The sequence below is a fragment of the Buceros rhinoceros genome, unplaced genomic scaffold (genome assembly GCF_000710305.1).
Source record: "Buceros rhinoceros silvestris isolate BGI_N320 unplaced genomic scaffold, ASM71030v1 scaffold990, whole genome shotgun sequence".
Classification (NCBI taxonomy): Eukaryota; Metazoa; Chordata; class Aves; order Bucerotiformes; family Bucerotidae; genus Buceros; species Buceros rhinoceros.
In genome coordinates this window covers 78,442-97,276 of record NW_010390116.1, presented here as the reverse complement: position 1 = coordinate 97,276, position 18,835 = coordinate 78,442, and the positions used below count along the sequence as shown (strand labels likewise).

The following is an 18,835-nucleotide window of genomic DNA, read 5'->3' as shown; positions in this document are numbered from 1 at the left end:
TCCCTCCTAGTTTTACCTATAGGAATTTCTTTTTTCTTGTTTCCAGTAACTAATCACATTTTTGTGATTAAATGTATTCCTCCCTTGCTTCCTGATCCTTCTTTTTAAAATTGTTCCACTTAAAATTCAACTGTGTTTATTACTAATCATAACTGTACTCTATTTGGCTGTAACAGATGATGTGATATGTTGATTACTTTCCTAAAAGACATTATCAGTGTTTCATGCAGTGATCAACTTTGTCCTGTAGAACGTTAACTAAATACAGACTACCTAGGTGGATTCCAATTACGTTTTTAGATATATTTAACAACTTTTTTGTGATGTTTCGTTTTAAAGATGAAGGAAGAGAGCTATCATTTTTCCTCTGCTCAAATGGTTGGTTACTAAATTAGTAAGTTATTACCATACTGTGCTTGGGGCTGTCAATCTATTGCACGTGTAATTTGTTCCTTGTAAGTATTCTTTGCAAGGACAAAGCCTATTATCAGGGTATAGAAACTCAGGTGTTACAGGCTTTGTTTTATTGCTGCAAAATATAAGGAAGTATCTGGCAGATTTAGCTCTCATGCTTGATTTGATCAAGTAATAATTTTTTCCCATCCAGAACTCTTTCCTTGAAGTTCCTTGATACTTTTTTTTTTCTTTAACCAGGCCATGGTCAAAATTTGAAGCCAAATTTGAGTGCCGCTGAATGCCTTTTAAACAGTGGTTGTTTATATTAGAAATTCTGTTCACCTAGAACTTATAAAGTCAAATATATATTTTTGTTAATAAAGAATATTTCCATTAATTTTTGAAATTAATATAAGCTATTTGAATGTGGCCTTTTTCTAACCATATAAATACGTAAAGCTTTTTTGTGTCTGCTGGAGCAGCTTTGCAGGAAGGAACTAGTATTCTATGTACCCATGAGTTTAAAGGAGTGCTGACATATAATATTGTTAACTACAGTGAGACAACACTGGAGGTTTTTGTGGGCTGTGGACATGTAGTTATTTTATTTCTGTTTTGAAACACTTAACTGTTTTAAGAATTCTGCATGAAAGGATAGTTTTGTATGAAACAGTGTTAGAGTTTACAGAGAAGTCTCTTCCAATCTGCTCACATGGAGGACTGGTAAAGAAAAAAAGGTTTAACCAACACTTCCTGCAATCGATTTGCGAACTACTTAATACACTTTAAGGACCTGGTTGCTTGCAATGTTTTATTCATGTTTTAATAGAGTTCTCTACTATTAAGTTCAAATATTTTTAATTAAGAAAGAAGTACAGCCCTCTGGGTAATATTGCAAGCGTGTTGATAGCTGGTAATCAAAGTTTTCCGCACGTGTAACTACATTCAGACAATTCTGAATAAATAATTTCAACCTAGAAGAATGCCAATGTCATTATATATACAAAAATCCTTTCAACAACAGTTTTGTCAATCTAGCTAAACTTTTAAGTGCTTAACAAAAATACTTCATCATAAGGAGAGGATATGCAAAAAGACAAGATAAGCTTTTAATTACTAAAGGAAATATTAGACAAATTTATGAGTATTGCAAAATTACTACTTGCATCAAAAGTTTCTTCTAAATTATACAGTGAACTTAATTTGAAAATTGAATTTGAAATTCTCTCATTGAAAATTGGCTAAGACAACATAAAATTTGTGAAGAGGCTTTTTTGTAGCAGCTGCCTGAAACTACAGAATAAATAGTACAAACTATTTCTCCTCTATTACAAGGAATTTATTGTACTGGATGTTTAACACAGATAATTGTCATGACATCTAGTCTTCTTTCTGATTATGGTATTTCTAGAGTAAGGCTATTACACGAAAAGGAAACAGAATGACAATTTGAAATAACTGGGGTGGGGAACAGCAAAAAATGTTTTGGATTGTTTTATAAAAATCTCAAAAATGTATGCATCTTTCCTCATAGATGTAGAGGAAGAGACAAGCAGATTTGGGCAATGTTTTGTCTTTATTAAAAAAGAGAATGAGAACAATGTTCTTTCGATGCGGAGTGCTTTTATTCTGCATTGCACTAGTTCAAGCTGTCATTTTAATGACCACACACCAACTGCTGCTTATACGAGGTCAGAAAGATAAGCCAAAGCGTCTCTTACAATAATCAGACAAATGAAGAAGGCTTCTATATAGAAAAATGAACAGGGAATCAGGATCTTCAGTAAGATCAATAAAAATTATAGCAGCTGTTGGATCTAGTAGAGTGCTAATATATCAGAGCAAAGCAGACTTCCAGGCATAACATGATTATTTATCCACTTCGTACGAAGCTGCTATTAGTAACGGAGCTAATAATGTACATTCAGTAAGGGTCTAGAGGAAATACCACATATTATTTTAGGATTAAAAATGGTAGTAATAATCACGCTATTCAGGAATGAAGCTTGGACCTCAAAAGTCAGAGGTAAAAAAGAGGAGGCAGCTGTGCTCAGAGCTTCAGTCGTCTTCTATGTCATACAAAATGGCAGACTACATTTATCAGTGCCAAAAAAGTAAGCTCTGAGCGCTTGAGGTGACTCCGTAAGAAAAATATTTGCAAATCCATTCGACTCAAGAATTTGTGATACAAAGTAAAAAAATAAATATTTGCAATATGCTTCAGAATTACCTTTTCCACAAAGATTTGCATACTTGTACATGCCAGTGTTTCCTGTGAGCACCCTTCAGTCATAAATCCTGTTTCATGTGATATATTTACCTGCTGACTGTCAGCCTGCAGGCAGTTTACTTTGTTACTGCAGTGCTAATTTTCTTTTTTTGGCTGGTTGTTTGCTATAGATGGCTTTAAGTGAAATCTAGGATCGTTGTAGTCAGAATAAAACATCAAAAATATGATAGAGTTGCTACTCCCGAAAACTTAATGTTGGGCAGCAAACTTTACTGAATGGTACTTAGTTTCTTAACTAGAATTAAAATAAGAAGCATTATTTTACATACTATTGAGATAATAACTGTTGTTTTCTTTTATGGCACCCTCGAGGAAATAAAAATATGCTACATATTTTTTATTCTAAAACCATTTTTGTAAACACATACTAAAATATTCTAGAGCTGGAGGTGAAATCAAGGTTCTGTTCATTGCACGATGCCATTACATGTATTATTAAAAAGGAAGGGTTTCTCCATCTGTCCTTGATCCAAAATTTCCTTCCAGTGTGTATTGTATTGCATATCCTACGCTTGGAGTTCAGCACTGAATGAATCTATGAGCATATCCCCAGTCAAGCTTCTGGTGGGGAAATAAGTACTGCAGCATCCTTCGTTATCTGGCTGTGCTCTGGTCCCGAGGACAGAAAAAGCTGGCAGGAAAGGGGATCAGATGGACAATAATGCTTTTCTGATTCCCAGAAAATATGGTTTTATTACGGTGTGTGGAACTCCCTGAAACGGTAAGAAGTACTGCATGTCACTGAAAACAACCCCCTTTTTCAGCAGTGTTGTCATATAACTTTTCTAGAAAGTGAGCACTTTGCCTGTGAAATACTAAGCAATATACATGAAAATCTAGGATATGTACATATCCTTTTGCATGATTTCCTTAAAATAAGGAAATTTTCCAAAATAGGGAAATCAAATTCCTTAAAATAAAGAAATCATCGTCCAATATATATCATCTTTGGTGGGCTGTATACATCACACCTCTGTGGAGGTGTAACAGTGTCATGCAGCCCACTGGCCATATTCCAGTGATTCCACTTTTCAAGCAGAAATGCTTTGTAATTCCATTCAGAACCAGAAACAGATGTCCCAAGTATTAGACCCATTCCCTTGTGAAACAGCAATCTCTTTAGAAAACAAACAAACAAAACAAAAGCAATCCCTTTAAAATCTCTTTAGAAAAGCAATCCCTTTTTCCCTCTGAAAGCCTGCTTTTATCTGCTGTTTTAGTTGCAGCGGAACTGCAGTTTCACTGAACACCCTGGATCCAAACTGCAGGTCATAACGGTGTTTGCGTTCTTCTATCTTCCTGTAATTGTGTGATCTTCATAGCTGGACAGAAATCTATTAACTGATCTTTTCTAGTAAACGTTTTGTTTCTCTTTTAGTATTGTAGCTTCTTGAAGATTCCCCGAGAGATTCTCTAAAGCATCTGTTTCTTTCATATATTCTGGTCCATGATCCTGTTGACTTTTCCATTTTACTTCACAGGAGTATGACTGGAAAAACTGCCAGTCAAACAGACTGAGTTCAGATGAACTACAGATGCTGGCTAGCATGAAGAGACAAGAAAATGAAGAATTACAGGATATTGGGATCTCACATGGGCTGAGCGCGTCAGATATAGATAACTGCAATGTTAGCATAAGTACAACCAGTGATGATACAGCAACCTGGAACTCTTGTTTACCACCAGTAAGTCTAAATTCACAGTATTTTCTCTATGTAGTTTCTATCAATTCTGAGATTCAGGGGTCTTGAATATTAAAATTTCTTTGAGTAGCTTTGAAATTGAAGGTATGATTACAGAATGTTTTTTAGAACTTATCTAGTAAAACAGCCAACCAAAACTCATACACTTCCAGCTGGGACAAAGAGCACGTCTATTATATATATTCCTTCCTAGAATCCTGAATAATCGTGTAGGCTGTACAGCTTGTCACAATAGCAGCTGACAACCTGTGAGGGTGTGATATAGTACTTAAATAGTTCCAAAATGAATGAAACCCAGATATACCAGTCAGCAACTGCATTGCAGTGTGAGTAATGGCAAATAATTGCTTCTTACAATGATAAAGTCTCATTACTGAAAAGCTGTTTAAGGGACTGCAGCAGGAGAACAGCAGCAAAAGCTGCAGTAGTTCTGAGTGATCCTTCTGCATTTCACACCTTCTATCAATATTTGTCCTGATACAAAGGGGTTCAAAATCACACACAGCTGCACTGCGTGACAGAGTACTGTTAGAAGAAACAAAGGAGTATTAGTTACAGTCCACCAAAGCTACTGCGTGTATGAAATCATGGAATAACATTTCAATGACTAAATAAAAGTACTTACAGGAGCGGCTGCAGAACTAGATAACCTCATACTCCATTTATATCTCAACAGCGTCATTCTTATTTTATTAGAGGTGAAATTATGGTAGATATTTAATGTGGATTAAGTAAAGCACGCAACTCTGAGGCAGATCCAATGTTACAGTAAATAGTGCTCTGTCTCAGTATAAACTATTGTACAGGAAATGCTCTAAAATCCTAGTTGCAAATAACCTCCAGGGATCTCTAGGGCCCTGACAGAGGCTTGTAGTAACAATTTTCCATAGTGAATGGAAAAGCACAGCTTTGGAACTTGGTGGTAAATGAAGGTTTCAAATAAGAAGAGATGTATTGATAAGTGAGTAATTGTATGAATAAGAACCTGCTTTACAGAGTAATATTTTGCAGGATGTCAGAGAAACATTAGTTGGATCTAACTATTTGAGATATGGCAACATTACACATTTAGCTGATTTCATCGTATTTCCAATGCATTTTCCCAGTACTCAGACTCAAACGTGGTGTAAATCTGCAAGACTGGACAAATGGAACTCAATTAAATAAAGGAATAGAAATCTTATTAATTTTTGAGTAGTTTAATTATAAGGAAATTGATAAGAATATTTAGAAACGTCAGGTTTGGTTAATCAAATTACATGACTAAAACAAAATTAACTTTTAAAGTAAAATGTACTGCTCCAGTATTCAGTGAAGCACAATGTGATTGCAAAGACGGTTCTTTGATCTTACTGCCTTGATCAGCTTCTGTAACTTCAGACTAATAGAATCAGTCTAAAAAGTGTTTAGATATAATAGGTTAGTAATTTAAATTGTAATGTAATAGCTCTAGTTTTTCATTAATAGTCCTTTGTGGCTGTCTTTCTCTACATAAATCAAGCGTAAAAGGCAACATATTTGTCTTTGAGAGAGAAGTCTTTCAAATTTCATTCAGTTGACTGAGGTGTTGGTATGTCTAACACATAAGCCTTGTCAGGTTTCTTTTTCCTCTGCGTTTTGCAAAGTGAGCATTGAGGTTTTAAGATTTAATGGCAAGACCCTCCTTTCCAGGAAGAGATAATTTAGAAAGCAAACCCAGTCTTTCTCAGCTAAGAACAAACCACTTAGTCCCTCGCTACAACAAAGACGGCTGAAATTCAGCTTCTGTGATCTTCCCTACTCATATGGTCTTGTCTCTGCCTTTACACAAAGGGACTCTGTACCAGTACAATGTCAGTTACTCCACAGTATCTGTTGATTCATTTCGTATTTGCCTTTCTGAGATAGCTGCCATGGCACCAGCTATTCACAAGTGTGGGACAAGTTTTTTGGACTATAGACTTGTGTGTTTAACACTGCTTGAGGTAACCCTGTTCCAATATTTGGAAAAATGCAGAGCATTCATGTGAGGCTGATAATTCATTTTCTTGACCTTTAGTACCTAAGAAGGTTATAAACAACATTTATTAGGGAAGGTGATCAATATTCATGAATGTGGGCTGTGAGCGCACATTGCCAGCTCACGTCCGGCTTTTCACCCACCACTACCCCCAAGTCCTCCTCTGCAGGGCAGCTCTCGATCTACTCACCTGTTTTAGCAATGCAGTATATAGAAAAGAAATACAAATAGTCCTCATGTTAAGGACAGCTTGAAATTCTTGTCCTGATTGAACTTTCATGCTTACATGTGTTTCCAGGTTGTATCTTAAATGAGTAGTATCTATCGCTTTCTCTTATGTTCTTCAAAGATAAGTAAAGAGTATTTTTATTCCAAATTTTCATTCATTTTATACAACAGTTTTGTCCCTTAGTGGAATCTATGGCAACAGCACCACCAGAAGGCAGCTTTTTGTGTATCTTTCATTTGGAAAAACCTTTGATGTTTTGCGATGCAGGGCAGGGTATAATCATGTTAGACAGTGAATTTATGTATCAAAGTAATATTTTATATATAAAAGACATTTTTAGTGAGTTTATTTCTTTAATCACTTACCATTGTTAGTCTGATTTTCAGATTCATTGAAAATTCTCATGTTACTAATGAATCTAAGAAACCCTTCTGAACATAAAGGCACATAGATCAATCATATTGCTAAGTTGCAGTTAGAACAGATGTCCTTAAACAACTACAAAACAGATATACTAAAACTGTATATTTATATGCTATGATAGTTTACCAAGAACTGAATATATGCTGTCAGGAGAAATCATTGAAATGTAAGTTGTTTAGCAGCTGCTGTAAACTGTGACAGCCAGAAAGGAATAAAATAGCTGAATATCGTACATTACTCAGCATAGCTATCAGTTATAAGTGTGAAAGACTTCTGTTTTAAAATGGATTTACTTTGAAGGAGAATTTTAAAGCCTTGTGAAATGTGTGTGAGACATTGTTCCAAATCAATAATATAAATATGTAGAACTAGGTATTTTAAAAGACTTTGTTTGATCATGTCTTACCTGAATGTTTTCTTAAATCTTAAAGTCTATGAAATTCCATGTTAGCTTTACAACAATATGAAAGACAGAGTTCTATATATTGCAGAGTATAATGTGAAGTTTATACCCACGTGTATATGCATTATCCAAAAAAATTTGCAAAGCCTATGAAATATTCCTGCTTAAATGCCTCATTTATTCTAGAGATCCAGCAAGACCTTCCTGCCCTGTCAGGGAACAGGCAGTTCTTGGACAGCTGTTTCCACACTTCGGACACCACTTCACATATAACACAAACATTCTGGAGAAAAATTTTATATAAAAGAATTCAGGATATCTTATTTCATATGGTCCCTCAGTCAAAAAAGCAGAGGAGAAGGAAGATTCTCCTAGAGGGCTCATTGATATATCCTGGAAGCTTGTGATGGTATAATGCTCCATTAGACTCAAATACATTCAGCACTAAAACCTGTCTTTCAAATAAGGAGTACTCCCAGAGAAGAAAGACTCCATGTTCACCAAGCAGCTTCCTAATTATAAATTCAGTCACAAAAGCCTTGAGCTGCAAAATATTTGAAAGAGTACTTCCAGGTTCATGCCTAATTTGTGGAAGGTCTGCTGGCCTGCTTTGTGATGTTTCAGAGAAGAAAGTCACTTAACAGAACTGAAGTCTGACAGACAAGAAGGGTGATATTTAAACCCAGAATTATTCCGAGAGCTCAGTTTGACAACCCCTGGAGGGATCTGTTCGCATCAAGTCAAATTGCAAAACTGAAGCAGACTATCCTTTACTGTGAAATGAGACTAAAAATTATTTAGACAGATATTCTGGTTCATAGACTGACTAATTCACTTTGTCTCATCCCCAGCTTCCTCTAGCCATCATTTGGGACATGCACTATCCACCACCAGGCAGTGACTCATATTTGGCAGTAATTAGGATTTCACTCATCCTGAACATACATTTTACATCTGTCCCTACTTCCCGAAACAATGAGAACATGCTCATTGTTATATTGATCTCAGTAAAAAAAAAAAAGCAGTATCTTTCATAATGCTTAGTATTTCTTTTTAGTATTTCATGTACTAAGTTATACAAGTACTGTTAATGTATGCTTTTATTTTCACTTCTTTTGCATTTCCTTCAGTGATTTGTTTAGAACTGCTTTTGAGGTGTGTAATAATGGAGGGGGTCTCTTCTGAAAGCACTACCTATATACTGAGAGAAAATGTATTTCTGAATCTTAAAATTCTTGAATTTTTATATGAGTTTATGAATAATGATCTTTCTTGGAATTAACTGTTTTTAATGCCACAAACCAAATGTAGCATGAAACCTTTGGGGCACGTTCTTACAATGGGTAAGTAAGATTTGAAGATTGTGGCAAATGATCTTCTTTTGTATGAATATTCCTGCAGCCCTCCATTAGTTATTCGTGATCAGCATAATCCACTTTTCAGATGGGCATTGCCATAGAGAATTACGTGTGCTTCAGCAGACTTCCTCTGGGACTGCTACTGGTGCTCCTGAGGAGAGAGGAGCCATGCCTGCCAGCCCTGTCAGCTCTGGCTCAGTGCTATCTAGTCTTAAGAATGGTTGGTCCTGCACAGATCCTACAGAGCACTCCTGCACCGTGCTTCCCATACATGTACAGTCCCCGCTTTTCTATCAGGCAAGACTTTGCCACCCATCCCTCTCTGAAGTTTCCTGACTCTGTCCCAACACTCTGACAGGTAGCAGAGAAATGACTGTGTGGTTGACTCCATAATTCATACGTGTTTCCACAAGAATCATGTATTAAGTTGCACTTTTGCCAGTTAGTTAGGCTCCGAATATCCATTTTAAATTTCACTGATAAGAAAAATGACTGTAAAATTCTAATATCAAAAGCTACAAATCTGTATGCTCATAAAAGATATCTTAAATCTGAACATTCTGAAAGAATATTTGCAAAATTTTCTCACTGTTATTTTTTTTGTTTTCTATAGCCCATCAGCCAGGAGCATCACTATCAGAAAGAAATGAGCCCACTTTCTCATTCCAACCCGCGGTAAGATACCATTAATAGCCTAGGCAGTAAAGATTCAGTTAGAGTGTTCTGAATATTAAATGTGACATTCTTTGATTTAATCTTAAATCTCTTTTCAGTTGCAACCTCCTCTCAGAGGGCTTTAGTATTGCTCATTTTAGTCATTGTCTGCAGTATGTTTGCGTTGTCCTGGAACGAAGAACTGAATTCTGTATGGTTTGGCGCTACCGCTGTGTGTTTAAAGGAACTGACTTGAGCCTTGCTCCTACATCTGCTTTGATGCGTGATTCAGCAAATCTCCCTCATCTGACGTACATACACTTTCACCTACTTCTTTCTTTCTCTCTCCCTCTCTGCTTTGAAAGATTAGAACTAGAATTCTGTACGTGACCGTAGGTGTCAGGGAATCCATTTGTTACAGAAGATTTTAATGTTTTTTATTTATCCAGGTTTTTTCAATGGATAGCCCGGTCAGGAGAGGGTGTTACAACACTGGGGTAGTTCAAAGGGATCCAACATATTTATTTTGGCTGTCAAGTTTTTAGCTTGCTCAATTTTGTTTGGAATCAGCAACAAAATCTCTGTGACTTGAGTATAAGGTGAGATGAAGACAAGGAGAGAGGGTGGCTAGGGAGAAATAATCAAATGGAGACGATCAAAATTAATTGTCCAGTCTCAAACCTGCCTCATACCTGTGAAACCCTAACATCACTGTGTCCATTTTTTAACAGCCTGAACAAGAGATGTACTTATTTCAGAAAGCAGTCCTATTTAACTTTCAGTTGGTGCCATTGATATGGATTGTGTTTGTCCAAGTTTTAACTGGAAAATGTATGTGTGTTCAGAGGGATGAGAGGAGAGGACATTCCAGATACTTCTTTATCTTTTCTCAACAGTTTGAATTGTTTTATGTTAGTGCTCTGGCAGTCAGTTCTGCAGGATAATATGCATTTCCCTTCACAGATGTTTTCAGTCGCTTGTCTCACTTGCCATCCACATTTTCATGAATTTAAAAACTTCTTTATAGATTTTTATGAACACTATGAAACTCGCTGTGCAAGTTCACCCAGGTGCATCGGTTATTGCAATATAAAGCCATATGTTTCCTGGTACACACAATATATTACTGGAGTTAAAGTATAATCCTGGATTCCTGTTCCCTTTGACAGGGAAATCAAAGTGCTTATGTTGGTCTAGAAAACCAGCCTTGGGTGCTGGTTATCAGTGGAACTACCTCTATCCCTAGGATTTGTTGCAATAGATGAAGTAGGCAGAGACACTTGACTGTAGTCCACAGAGTAAGATATCAGGTACGTTGTGACCGGTACTTTGGACTCTTTGTTCAAGAATAAATTTCATAATTCTGATGGCATTAGAATTGCCTGTATTTTAGTGCAAGCTACATTTTGTCTTCTTTTTGCCCATATATTGTTTGAGTCAGGTTTTATTAAGTTATTTTTATGCATGTGCTAAAACGATTTGGTACTCAATACACTTTATATACTGAAAAACAGAATAAACACCATTGTCTGTAAAAATAAAGTGTTTCCTCATATCAAGCGAATAGGTTCAGCAATGAAAACTTGTATTTCTGTATAATAAAATTTAAAACAAAATAGTATATATTATAACTTAGTTCTTATGCTATTTTAATCCAGTACACACAGTAGACTTGAATCTCTCTAGAAATCATTTTCAAGAAATGCAGGCAAAGTATTCGTAAAATACCTGACTTGCAAGTGCCTCGTAAATTCAGTAGCCCTTGTGAACTGCCCGAAAAGCGTTATTGGGCTGTAAATACAGAAGAGGACAAAATTATGAGGTCAGTTTGCATCATGACATAAAAACTGGAGATGATGTGACTTGAATACCATTATTCACATCATTACCTTTAATTTATAATGGAAAACTCGGTAATGTTTTACGCAGAGGGTGTATACCTTATTGAGAGGGAGATAAAATTAATGGTAATTCTATAACTTAGTTCCTAAACTGTTTTTAAAGCCAATTTTCAGAAGTAATGTATGAGCAACTGGAAAATGTCTAAGTCTTTGTAAGCCTACTGCAGCTACTTAGGGGAACACAGAATTCTTTAAAAACAGATGCATGCAATGTAGATGAGTGGGTATAAATGCCACGGCATGAGGACTCTTAGAGAGGCACTTACTGAAACAACACATCCTTTGTTGTAAAGAGTGATAAAGAATTTGACAGGTCTCAAGTAACTTTAAAAAGTGTAGTGGTGATATTTTCTGGGAAATGAAGAAAGAGCTATGAGAAAGCTATTGTCCAGTAAATGTAGCTTCTGTCCATAATAAGATAAAAGAACAAGCCAGGAAAGAAAGCACCTGTGAAGATAATGGAAATGCACTCAATAAAAAGACCCAGCTAGACTAATTTTCCATTGGTTCCACTGGGTAAAGGTCATAAGTCTGCCAAGAATATTGCTACTGCAATACAAATCACTTCCACATCATGCTGCTTTGCAAAGAGTAGGACCAGTTGATGAAGGGAGGCAGAATGACTGCAGAGGCTACAGAGCCTGATGAGCAAGATGGTGTGCGGTGTTTCAAGCCTTAGTTATGCTCTTCCCCCTGACAGATCTGCTCTATGGTCTTAGCTGAATGCCAGAATTGCTCTCTTTTCTCCAAACAGGAGGATGTAACTATCCATGATACCTCTTCCTTCAGTGCAGGGAGTGGAAATGGCTATGTACCCTGCACCTCCTTAGCAAGCATTTGTATCCCAAAATATTGGTGTGTCTTAGAAGATTTGAAAGTTTCATTAAAGGAAATGCTGAAAGAAAGTAAATATTTTAGAGCAGCTCTCTGAAAAATATCTCTTGAGCCTAATTTTATGAATTTATTTCTGGTATTTCCTTGTGATAAAAGCTGATTTTTCTGTCTCTGAGAGAGGGGGGTTTTGTATAAGTTGAAACCTACCCTTATAAGCATTGCCTCACTAGATCGTCTCTTGGCATCCTACTCAACTCTTCCCAAACCAACAAATAAAACTTGTTCCTCTGAAGTTCAAACAGCTGATGTGCTGTTCCCCAGAAACTGCACTAAAATAGGACAGAAATATTTCAGCATTTTATTGTGAATCCTTTCATAAGAACATATTAAGTAATTTAATACAAAATGTACTCAGCCACATTTTCTCTAGGTTTTACCCAGATATTTTATTCTACATGTTTAAAAAAAATAAGTATTTTCATAGTGAATTGTGGGCACATTTGATGATAGTAAATGTCTGCCTGATTTGGATATAGCAAAGATAAGATCTGTACATGAAACACAGGCATCATTCCGTGAGAAAGTCTATTTATCAGTGGTCTCAAATGAAAGAATGAGTCATCAACCTGTTTTTCATTCACAAATGAAAATAATTGTTCATCTGAAGTTTAATTTGTTGTCCCTGTTAGTGGCTGGCAGGATACATACATTAGTAGCTCTAAAATCAACGGCCTTCCCAAACTACTCTACGTGTGGCACTGGCAGCTTTTCCAAGGGTGGTTGGAACATACAGAAGTTAATTTATCAGTCAGTGAAAATGATCTTTTGAAGTATTGTCTGTGCCTGTGCTGTGGGCTTGGTCAGGGTTACCTGCACAGAATTACCAGGGGTAAATAGAACCGTACTCCCTTGTTAGCTGCACCTCTGTCTCCTCTGTGCTGCTGGAAGGTCACTCTTGCCAGGCTGATGTGTGAAAGTGTATGTATACGTCAATATATGGTGTACCCTCCCCATTCAGTCCTGTGTGTTGGAGCTGGCCTGACCTGCTGGATGATCATGACCCAGTGTGAGCACAGGAGGGGAGTCTTAAGCCTCTTTGTTGATACTGAGAGTCCATCTGTACCGGAGGATGTAGATTGCCGCAAAATTTCAGAATCTGAAGATCATGAGATGTAATTTTACCAGGCTTCCATCTACCCTTTCCAGTGTCTTCTCCAGGACCTTCTGACCTACATCCACAGAGGTCATTATGTCTCTATGTTTTGTTATGAAAGGGAGCATTGCAGTTGCTCTGAAGTGGTAGGATTCAGGTCCATCCTCAAGCCAGTCCCATACCTAACCTGTGAAATAAGCATGATTTATCTGCTCTGTCAAGCAAGTCAGTTGCTTCTTCAATGGGATTTTTTGTGTTTCAATTAGATTTCATCAGTGGGTTTGTGAATAAAAAAGAAACCTATTAAAGGTAAGGAGCACATGAGGTCCCTAAAATGTTAAGGAAGACCAATAATATTATGAAGGGTTTACTAAAATTGCTAAATGGAAATGTGATGCATTTCAGGCCAGCATTTTGTCTAGATTTGTTTTACCTATAAAAAGTATCACCACTGTACTGTGGTTTCAGTCTTTTGTAGCTTTGCCACTTGTGGATGTGAACTTGTGAAGTTCCTTGTATCTATAACTGGGGGATAAGAGCACACAGTCTTTGACAGATTATTTATAGTCACTGACCTCACTTCACTGGGCTCGGTATGGGCTGACTAAAGCAAGCTGTCTTGTCATTGTGACCTACATGTGTCACGTTAGACTGATCAGGATGTCATCATTCTTTCCTCTGTGATTAAAAAAAAAAAAAGAAGAAAAAAAGCCAAAACAAAACCAACCCCTAAAAAGCTAATAACATTTTCTTCTCTTTTGTGGTGAAGGTGTCTCTCCAATTATAAGTGTTGCAGATTAATCATGACAAAAGAAATGTTTCATTCATGTGGAGATTAACGTGTTTGAGGAGGACAACAACTATAGACTTTTCAGAAGAAGTTGTAGGTTTTGCCTTGAGAAAAACAAGCAGTACCCAGACCCTTAATTACTACTTTATCAAACAATGTGATTTTCTTATTTTTGTAATGATACACATGCACAGTAGTTCAGGTAACGAAACATGAAATGGAGAAACATGTTCCTTTAAACACACTTTTAACTTCTTTCCAAATTTGATTATTGGTAAAATTGTGGTATGTTAATTAGATATAATGAACATCCCTTTCTGTGCATAACTCTGACCACTCTATTGATTTTTACGAAGTAAATTATTTCTTTCATTTTCTTTAAAAGTGTCTGCCAGAGAAGTAGGTTTTTTTAGAACTTATTGTCACCATAAATGTTGCCATTACTATGGCACCTGAAATTTGCATAATATATCAATGATTCCAACACAAAACCGCATCTACTGCAAACTCTCAAGTACTACAAGTCTGTTCAGCTTTGAGACTACCATTCAAGTACTGTCATCCATCCCGGATGAAAACTAAACATTCCAATAGCTGATGCATGGTTTATTATACCATTGAGACATTCAGTAGGATTAAACTCACTTACAAAATGGTGCAGTAAAAGAAGGATTGTAGCTATAACATTTATTTGCACTATACCAGAACTTCTCCAGCATGCACACTGTGAAATTCAGCCACAAAAGGTCTTTGTCTCCCATATTTCCGAGCAAAGGCTTTAACAGCTGAATAACTTAAAGTTAAGCACATTTAAGGATTGAGTTTTGCAAACAAAGAAGCATATTTATTTTTATGATTCATTACAAGATCAAAGTCATGCAACTCCATTAATTCTGCAAAACAGACAGTATTACATTATGAAGTATGATAAAATTACAAAGCAGTTGTCAAAATAAGTGAAGAACAGTGTATCACAAAATGTATTTTGGTTTTTCATTGTACTTATTCAGTTATTTTACTCCTCCACAATATAGAGTAATTTGCAAAGGGTCTCCCAGTCGTTAATCTGAATTAGCAAAGTTCTGCTGCATTTGTCAGGCTATAATATGCATGAAAAAGAACATGACAAAAGAAGCAAATCACACAGGAAGCATCTAATTGAAAAGGTTAAATTTTTTAACCATGATGGTAAAAATCTTAGCTGCAGAAAGGTTGTTGAGTACCAAGTGGCTGACACATAAAAGCGTGTTAAAATAATCTAAAAATGGCTTTCCCTTGTATGGGAATCTGGGAACATGAAAGTGTGGCAGCATATGCACTAAGGGTTTGGATGTAGAACATGGCACGTGCTCTCAGATGTGCTGCTGCTTCTATATCATCTATATTAATGTAAGGTAGGGCGGGGTGCTTTGTTTGGGTTTGGGGGTTGGGGTTTTTTTTTAGCTTCAGGACTTAGTGAATATATTATTTTATTGCTTCCACTCTTTTTCTGAATATGCCCGGGCCATTCAAACAGAATTGTCTGACCATGCTTTTATATGGGGAGATGGAGAATAGGCAGCAAAAGGTTGTACATGCCTCTAAGATCTTCGATTGAAGGGAAGAAATGGGTGTGTCATCTTGTAACAAGTCCGGGATTCCCTGTTGGTTCACAGCCCCTTGCAAGCTCTCCTGCAGTACTCAGCTGAACTGTTGCTATGGCCCTTTGCCAGCGTGTCTCCTGCCAGGGAACTTCCAGCGTTTGTGGATGACAAGACACTTTGCTCCAGCTGCAAGCCAGCATCTAAGATCTGAGTCCAGTTTCTGAGAGCTCTTAGAGCCTTGGGATTTTAGGGTAGTACACAGGGCAGGCAGCCATCCAAGTAAGTTTGTACCAGTTGTATTGTGCCCTTTTCTGGAGAGAAAAAGCTTATTACCGCTATCCAGCCCCCACTATTTTACGGAAATAGGTACTTATTCCTCCACCTTCCTTCTAAACTGGAAGCTTATCTACATACAGACAAATCAGGCTCCTTGGCTGACATCCCATATCCATACAGCATTTTCCTACAGCCCGAAAGTCCCTTGGGCTTCCAAGGGCACAAACACCCACACCTCCCTTCCCTGCTGTTCCAGCAGCATTTGTGCAAAGCATCAGGTTTTGTTCCTTTATGTTATTTTACATTTGTTGTTGACGAAACCTAATGTTTTTGAAGAGTGGAACTGGGGTAATATAATTCCCAGTTCATGATGGTTGAGTCATGATGATAATGGTGATGGTTAAGTCTCCAACTTCATGCTGTACCGTTCATTGCGTTAATATACTAATAGAGGTTTTTTTGCATAGTGGGACTTTGTTTTGGTTGGTTTTTTGGGTTTTTGCTTTTGGTTTTGGTTTTTTTGTACTTTTCTGGTAAAGAAGGGTAGTTTTCACAAACTAGAAACATTCACAGCATCACCTTTAACAAGTTTGGTAATATTAAAGTTAGTGCTCTATTGCGTCTTGTCTCTCCATTGATATTAAAAAGCCTCCTGGCTCCATGTCATCCATTAAAAGTTAAATGGGATGCACAGAACAGTAAGATGCTGGTGGTGGCTGGCTGTGGAGAAAAGGAATTACTTTAATTGCATCAAGACTCATTAGGTACTATATTTAGATGTTTTCTGAACTGGTGGAATATTAAAATGGAATTCTTTTCATGACTTTTTTCTTTAATTGTTAAAAATATGTGCAAAAGGAAGCACCCTACCGAACAGATACCTCATTAAATGTGGAAACCCATTTGATTCACTGATCAATGAGTATCTGTTGGAGTTATTAGAATTTACTTGCTTAAGATTAGATTAACATGAAGGAATTTTAACACACCCTTACAAATTCATTACTTGCAATTTATACAGCTGATCTTCTGATAAACAAATCAAAACCAGCAAAGAAGAAAGGATTAGTTTTTAACTTAGATGATAAAACACTCAATTAGTGACTTTTATATTCCTAGTAAATATCGCGACTGTAATCTAGCCAGCAAGATAACATGGTGATAACTAGAGGTTTAGTCTTTAAGTAAATGCCAGTGTCACTGTCATTTAACAGAAGCCATGCTACAAGTTTCATGTATTTAACTACAAAACATTGACCAAATAGCACAATGTGTTAATTACTAAGCTGTTAAACCTCCAAAGACAGGTTATGCATATTTTTAGACTGATGTAAATGACTGCGTATGTTTTTAATGACCTGCAGAAATTCATCTTTTGAACTTTGATGAAGGAAAAAAAAAAGGGATAGCATTAACTGGTCAAACTTTTAGCTAATACCTGTCAGCATGATTACACTGTACATGCTTGTAATAGCACCGTTACTATGTAAATAGTAAATAGCTTATTTAATAAGTAGAATTCACACCTCCTTTGTTATCCTTGAATCTAATCTGGCACCCATAAGACAGTTCATTTACAGATTTAAGATTTTAAGAGCAGATTCAAGTCTTCCATCACAGTTGCACTTCTCCTTTTCATGATCTCTTTTTTAGTTACTAATTCACTGAAAATCAAATAATTTAGTTTTTAAGGAAGTCTGTCTGCCTCCACTAGAAGTATGGCATTTGCAGGCTGGATTTGGTGAAGTGGACTGGAGGAAGGAAATTCTGCAAATACGCTTGTGATTTTTTAAACGTTAGTGCTAGCCAAAAATGAAAGTTCCAGTAACGCATACAGTAAATGAAGATATTATGTATTAGGGATGGAATGAATCTGTCACTTTGACGGATTGTGAGGCAAAGAACATATTAACAGATTACTCATAGTCAGAATGCAGCTTGCTGTGAAAAATGTGCAGGAAATGATAAGTGTTGGTTTGTGCTGATTTAATGATATTTTGAAACTACAATAATACTCCAGGACAATAATACAATGTCGCTCATGGCTTGCATTTTTTTATTCGTCAACGTATTGCCAGATTGCCCTTAAATACTTTTTAAAATAGAGCTTTCGATGCATGCAAATATGTGGACATGTATATACATGTTATTTTTCAAGATTTTTATTAAAACCTGCTTTCAAAAATCCTTGATTTGTGTGTGTAAGTATACTCTATATTCCTTTGGTAGTATTATTATCATCATCATCTTCTTCTGTATACTCACTCAGTTTTCCATGTTAGGGATACTGTTTTTCCCACCTGGAGCTGAGTAGCACTGAACAGTTATTGATGCATAAATTAACATTGAATATTTCTTGGTTTCTAGGTGTATTTATGTAAAAACTTTAAGAATGGTCAGAAAATTGAAATTATTTAAAGCATTTTGGATGCAGTAATGGACAACTTGATGTTTAGATGACTTCACGATTGTAACAGACATATGTAGTGGCAGGACTTGAAATGTTATTTCAAAATTTTTTCAAATAATATGATTAAATTTTGTACATAACACAAATAAAACTTATCAATAGCCTACATAAGTCCTTTCTTCACTACTGAAACTGTTATTAAAGGGTTTATTCCTGTGGAACTACTTCTATTAAAAAAGCAATCCCCCGTTATGCATTGCTCGTTAATATATTACAAAGCAGAACCCAGGTGGGTGTGTCTAGGTAATCTGATTTAAGTTGATGAAGTTACACATATGCCTGAAGTTCTGCAGATCTGTAAATAATTGAAACATACAGATCTGCCAGTCTAAAGGAGCCTAACAACTAATGCATGCTCCAGAAAAGATGTAGC

General features: G+C 36.4%; 1 protein-coding gene across 1 annotated transcript in view; it reads left to right on the top strand.

The window, feature by feature from the left end:
* Window positions 1-18,835, top strand: part of LOC104493823 (chromosome unknown open reading frame, human C3orf67) — a 71,453-nt gene that overhangs the window by 42,287 nt on the left and 10,331 nt on the right. The window contains exons 13-14 of the mRNA XM_010136569.1: window positions 4,168-4,371; window positions 9,415-9,476. Coding sequence (XP_010134871.1) covers window positions 4,168-4,371; window positions 9,415-9,476 — 266 coding nt within the window. The remainder of the gene's footprint in view (window positions 1-4,167; window positions 4,372-9,414; window positions 9,477-18,835) is intronic.